General features: G+C 39.5%; 1 protein-coding gene across 3 annotated transcripts in view; it reads left to right on the forward strand.

Moving 5' to 3' along the window:
- Positions 1-3,066: 3,066 nt before the first annotated feature.
- ABL2 (ABL proto-oncogene 2, non-receptor tyrosine kinase) overlaps positions 3,067-6,605 on the forward strand; it is a 31,265-nt gene continuing 27,726 nt past the window's right edge. For all 3 annotated transcript variants that reach the window (XM_006754510.2, XM_006754509.2, XM_006754511.2), the window contains exon 1: positions 3,067-3,211. In XM_006754510.2, the coding sequence (XP_006754573.1) occupies positions 3,100-3,211 (112 nt within the window). In that variant the 5' untranslated portion in view covers positions 3,067-3,099. The remainder of the gene's footprint in view (positions 3,212-6,605) is intronic.

Below are 6,605 nucleotides of genomic sequence, written 5' to 3' on the forward strand. Positions count from 1 at the left end.
AGTTACTGCTGTTTGTCTTTAAAATTAAATATATAAGCACCATTGTGAAATGAGTATTCTTGCAGAGTTGATGAGTATAATGAGATAAAATTTCTTGGAAAGTGATTTGGAGCCCTAACTGGTTTGGCTCAGTGGATGGAGCGTCGGCCTACAGACTGAAAGGTCCCAGGTTCGATTCCGGCTAAGGGCATGTACCTTGGTTGTGGGCACCTCCGCAGTAGGGGGTGTGCAGGAGGCAGCTGATCGATGTTTCCAACTCTCTCTTCCTCTCCCTTCCTCTCTGTGAAAAATCAATAAAATATATTTAAAAAAAGAAAAAAAAAGAAAGTTATTTGGAAATATGTATCATGAGTCTTAAAAATGTCTTTGATTTGAAAATTTGCACTAATGAGGTAATGTTAAATAGAGAAAAATTGGGACATATAATGTAGATGTGTTATTTGGTGATAGGATCAAATTAAAAATGATGATACCTCTGAAAGATGGAATATATAGAACCATTAAAAAGAAAGCTTTTGAAGATTTATAAGACTATGGAGAAATTTTCATAATATAGCTTATAAAAGCAGTGAATATTTTTTTGTATTCATTTATTAACACCTTAATAGCAGATAACTATAGTGATCATTCCTTCCTTCCTCAGTCACCCTTCTCAACCTTGGGTAGTTTTTCTTCCTTCCTGGCTCTTTTATTTGTCTCCTTTGCTGCTGCCTCTTCTTTCTGTTTAATCTATAAATGTGGGAGTACTTCAATGCTTGTCCTGGGCCCTGCCTCTTGAGTGTGTCACTTGTGGACGTGTAGTGTTATAATCTGGTATGGTCTGAAGCTATCCACCAGATGCACTGGCTCTGGGGCCTCCGGGGAGCTGCAAAGTCAGCCACTGCCTGGGACCACCTGGCAGGAGTTACCCAGCTATCTGCAGATGGCTATTATTTGAATTGGGCTTGGAAATGCCCAGGTGAGGCCAAGTTGTGAAGTAAGACAGACTGGTGCTAGTGCTGGGTCTTTGGTCTCATATTGATAGGTATGGGGTACACTGATGCCAACTGCTTCTTGTTTAAGTGATTTTAGGAAAGTCTGAAGCCTGAGCCAGGACAGGCTATTCATATGGAAAAGGCATTGCAAAAGCTTGGTGAGGCTGCAAGTTGGATGGGGCGGGGTTTCAGGGAATCACCAGGGTGGAGCAAAAAGTGTGAGCCATGCTGATGGAAACTCAGAAATGCCTGCCAGTTAGCTCTGCAAGGGGGTGAGGTTCCAGTACAGAAACAATGGCCCCTGCAAGCATCTCCATTTGGGAGAAAGCCACCTTGAGTTCCTGCCCCGATACCAGACAATCCAGTTCCTTCCTGTATGTGTCTGGTTTCCCCAGTGATGCTGCCCAATGCTGGAGATCAGAGGGAGGGGGACTGTATAAGTCTGTGTGCTGGCCCTTTAAGAGGGACTGCTTGAGTCTCCAGCAGCCTCTGTTTCACTCAGCCACAATCCCCACTGGTTTTTACAGCCTGAAGTTAAGGGACTTCTCTTCCCAGCTCAGGGGTCTGGTGTTGGGCTGGGACCCCTTGCTTCCTTCTCATGGGAGGCCTCTGCTGCGGAGGTATCCCTCTGTATTAAAAAACACACACTACACGTGGGTGTCTGACCAGCCTGTTTTGTGCCTCCGCCCCTCCTACCATTCTCAGTGTGCTTTCTGCTTTACATCTCTAGTTGTAGGACTTCCATTCAGCCAGCTTTTCAGGCCGCCCTGAATGATGGTGGTTCTATATTTTAGTTGTAATTATTTTATTTTATCTTTCTTTTTTTATTGATTTCAGAGAGTAAGGGAGAGGGAGAGAGAGAGAAACATAGTAGGTGCTTAATAAATATATATTGAATCCATGAGTGTTTTTATGTGTATAGTTAAAAACATTCTTGTATTATTTTTGTAGATTATAGCAGTAAATTAATTTGTTATTTGTAGGTGTTGCTAAATTCTCATAAGATACTCTTATTTTCATATTCTTAAATTTTATTTAACTTTGTTCCTGTATATTAAAAAAGATTAGGCTTTGGCTTTTAAAACTTTAGCACTGCAAAGTTTTCAACACTATTAAGTCATGTTTTTAAACCTTAATTAAGCTACTAGAGCTCGGTGCATGAAATTTATGCACTGAGGGTGGGGTCCCTCAGCCCGGTTTGCACCCTCTCGCAGTCCCGAACCCCTCAGGGGATGTCTGCCTGCTAGCTTCGGGCCTAAGCTGGCAGTCAAACATCCCTCTCACAGTCCGGGGCTCTCACAGTCTGGGACCCCCTTGCTCCTTAACGCCTGCCTGCAGCGGAGGCAGGAGAGGCTCCCACCACCACCATTGCGCTCGCCAGCCATGAGCCCGGCTTCTGGCTGAGCAGAGCTCCCCCTGTGGGAGTGCACTGATCACCAGCTGGCAGCTCCTGCATTGAGTGTCTTCCCCCTGGTGGTCAGTGTGCATCATAGCAACAGGTCATTCCGCCTTTTGGTAGATTTGTATATTAGGGTTTTATTATATAGGATAGAGTCAAAATGTTAGTGAAAGCAGTCATTTCCGGGCTTCTGTGCTTATGAATCAGATTGTAACTATTTCTTTGGCTTTGGATTTGTGGTTTCTTGAACTAATTTAAGTGATGCAAAAGATGAGTCTCCTTAGGCGTTTGCTTTTTTTAAAAAGTGTAGTTGGTGTTTTATTGTAAACAGATTTTCTCCAAGGAAAACTTGTGTTCATCATCCATTATGAATGAAATCCCGTCTGTATATATCAGTCCCTATATATTTTATTATTTGCTACCCATATGTGTGGGTTTTTACTTGTTTGGTTTTTGTTGTGTTTTGTTTTGTTTTTTCCCAAAAGAGTTCCTGCGGTTTTGAAGTAACTATTCTGACTCATTATTTTGCTAATTGCTAAATATTTTCCTTTAGGTTACTCCCAATCTACTTTGGCATTTGTAAATTCTTACACTTCTATTGGTTCCCTCTGGCCACTGGGTGTATGACTCAGTGTCACATGCATGTGCTATTATTTGTCAGAATGGAATTCTAAGACTTCCTCATGACATAGAACAGTTTAACTTTCGTGCTTTCTGGGCAGAGAAATGGTCCTGGGGACAGTTCTGCTTCCACCTGATAGTTATGGAAGAGATCAGGACACGTTGCTTTGCTGCCTGTGCAGTGAGGCCTCAGAAACTGCTCTACCTACCTTATCAGGTATGATTCAGAGAGGGGATAGTTTGGGGGAGGGTAATCACAGTAATCAAGTGTGAATGGAGATCTCAAAAAATGAATCGTATCTATTACTGTCTTTTTTCTTAGCCAGTGATATTTCACGCGTGTGCGCTTGTGTGTGTGTGTGTGTTTGTGTGTGCACTCTGGTATTTTACAGTAGGACCTCAATAAGTACTTACTGAAAAGAAGAATAAATGAGTAATATGTAGTATTTTGTGGTCTTAAGATACATGTGGCTTGATGTGAAGAACTTAAACTATATTTTGAGAATTGTTGAATAATTTATCCAACCACTTTAAATAGTTTTTAAAGAGGTATTATAAACTATTAGCTTTTAGGAGAATATGGAGTTTGGTAAAGTAGAATTCTGGCAATACAAGTGTTTATAAAATACTTGGAAATACCTAAGCTGAAAATTTGTATGTTAATTTTTCTAATTTCTACCTGACAGATTTCTAATTAAATTGATAAAAGCTACCGAATGACTAATTGGTGAAAAGTGTTTTTAATACAATTTAATATTAAATTTATCTCTGAATTTCAGTTTAATCTGGATTTTAACTTGTTTAATCCTGATAATTTACTTTGTATAAGCTGCTATTTTGTGTTTAGCCTTATTTTTATTGTATCCTGCAAGTGTATCAGTAGAAAAAGGTAATAAAACTACCTTCTCTTAATACTCAAAATGTATTTCTGCTACCTGTGTCTTGTATTCTATATATGAAAATTAGTCTTCTGTTGCCTCATCTAAGTGTGATCTTCTCTATAACAATGATTAATAAAAGATCTATCTTCTTATCTAAGGTACCTAATGTATAGTAGTCACTCCACATTGTTCAAAAATAAAACATTTCCAGACTACACACTTGAATTTGGGTGGGTGCAGGACATCTGAATCATGTATATGTTTTTCTGTTTTAAACTGTTGAGTAAAGTGGTATAGACTAGACGCCCTGGATGGCACTGTAACATTTACTACTTGCTTTTCCTGTGGGATTTTTTTGGTCTTTTTTTGCTTTTATTTTTTAGCTTGTTCTCCTCATTTAGTTCTTTAAGTCTTTATGATTTAATATATGCTCATTCTTGGCCTCAGGAAAATGTTAGGATGTTGTGTTGTCTTTGGAAAATTTTCCCTTTGTTTTGTGCTACTGGTAGGATGACGTTTCAGTGGATATCCTGTGCAGACAGATTGTATGGGAAGTTGACCCTTAGTTTTCTGAGAACAAAAGACTGAGTGGGGAAAAAAAGAAGGAAGGAAGGAAATAAGATCTTTTGACTTGATCATAAAGGTTATAAATCCAGAGATGGGGAGAAGGGGAGTGGGGAATAAAAAGGATTGTTCCCATTATGGTTCTTTAGTACTTTGGCTTCAAAAATTACTTTTATCCTGTTTTTATTATTTTGTATACTTGAGAAATGTACAGTACTGTTTGGTCTGAATACGGGATGAACAAAAGTCAGTTTATAGTTGTTCATATGGAAAATAATAGAATAATTAATAAATAATACAAGAATAAACTGTTTTGCATACTCATAACTGTACTTACTTTTGCCTAACCCTATATATCTTTTAAGTTTATATAAGACTGTGTCATAGGTCTCATTCTTTTTTCTCCTTTTGTCAAATAACATGGTTTTTAATAAGCTGACTAGCCTTTAACAATCCTCCTTTGAGCTTGTTGGAGTTCCTCTTTAGTACATGTGAACTACACGTCACAGACATGTCTTGCACATTGACAGTCTGTCACTCTACTGTCTTCTGTGCAGAATTTCTGCTCATCCAATTTTAATGCTTTCTCTTCTTTGAAACCTTTATTGACTTCAGAGCTTTGTGTTCTATTTTGTCCCCTGAGAGCATCCTTTGAGTACATGATTCATTTATTCAACATCTTTTTTGAGAGCCCCTTATATACATGCACTATTCTGGGTGCTTGTAATTTATCAGTGACCAAAGCAGACAGAAATCGCTGTCCTCGTAAAACTGGTATTTTGGTTGGGGGAGTTAGTTAATACACATGAATATAAAAAAAGTAAATTATATATTTTGTGGTATTAAGAGCTATGGAGAGAAATAAATTGGGAAGGGAGACATGGGGAATGTGGGAGTGTTGTCAGGAATAGATGTATTTTAAAATAAGACAGTAAAAAAAATACTGCACCGAGGGGGTAACATTTGAGTAAAATGTCATGTGGATATCTTGGGGAAGAATGGTTTCAACGGTTCTCAACCTGTGGGTCGCCTAATACATCCTGCATATCAGATATTCGTTACGATTTATAACAGTAGCAAAATTACAGTTATGAAGTAGCAACGAAAATAATTTTATGGTTGGGGGTCACCACAACATGAGGAACTGTATTAAAGGGTCGCGGCATTAGGAAGGTTGAGACCACTGGTTTAGGTAGAAGGTAAAGCCAGTACAAAGGTCCCAAGGCCTGCCTTGTCCAGAGAAGGCCAGTGGTCAGAATGGTGTATATTAGGGGAGTAGGAGTTGGAAGATGAATTGGGTAAGACAAGTTGTAAAAGGCCTTGTAGGCCCTTGTTAGGACTTCGGTTTTTACTATAAGATATAGGGAGCCATCTAAAATTTTGAGCAGAGGAGTAATACAATCTGATTTATGCTTTAAAAACTGGGTGGTGTGCCCTAGCCTGTTTAGCTCAGTGGATTGAGCATAGTGCACGCCCCCTGCGCTCCCCCTCCAGCCCTCAGACTGAAGGGCCCCAGATTTGATTCAGTCAAGGGCATGTACCTTGGTTGCAGGCTTGATCCCTGGCCCTGGTTGGGGTGTGTGCAGGAGGCAACTAATTAATGTGTCTCACATTGATGTTTCTCTCTCTGTGTCTTTCCTTCTCAATGGGAAAAATACTCTGGTGAGGATTAACAACAACAACAACCTGGCTGGTGTGTTGAGAACAGACAGTAGAAAACAAGGATAGAAGCAATGGAGATCAGTTAGGATAGTGAAATAATCTAGGTAAGAGATGATGGTTATGACAGGGTGGTAGTAGTGGAGGGGGTGAGAAAGGAATAGATTCTGAATATTGAAAGCAGTGCCAATAAAATTTCCTGATGGGTTAGATGTGATATGTGAGTGCAAAAAAGGAATCATAAATAATTCCAAGGTTTTTTGTTTGTTTGAAAAATTTTTTCTTTATTGATTAAGGTATTACATATGTGTCCTTATTGCCCCCATTGATTCCTCACCCCCACACTCATGCCCTCACCCCCCTGCTGTCTGTGTCCATTGGATTTGCTTATATGCGTGCATGCAAGTCCTTTGGTTGATCTCTTCCTCTTCCTCCCACTCTCCCCTACCTTCCCTCTGAGGTTTGATGACTCTGATCGATGCTTTATATATTTTGGATATTAGCCGC

Source organism: Myotis davidii, unplaced genomic scaffold, assembly GCF_000327345.1.
Source record: "Myotis davidii unplaced genomic scaffold, ASM32734v1 scaffold591, whole genome shotgun sequence".
In the NCBI taxonomy this organism is placed as follows: domain Eukaryota; kingdom Metazoa; phylum Chordata; class Mammalia; order Chiroptera; family Vespertilionidae; genus Myotis; species Myotis davidii.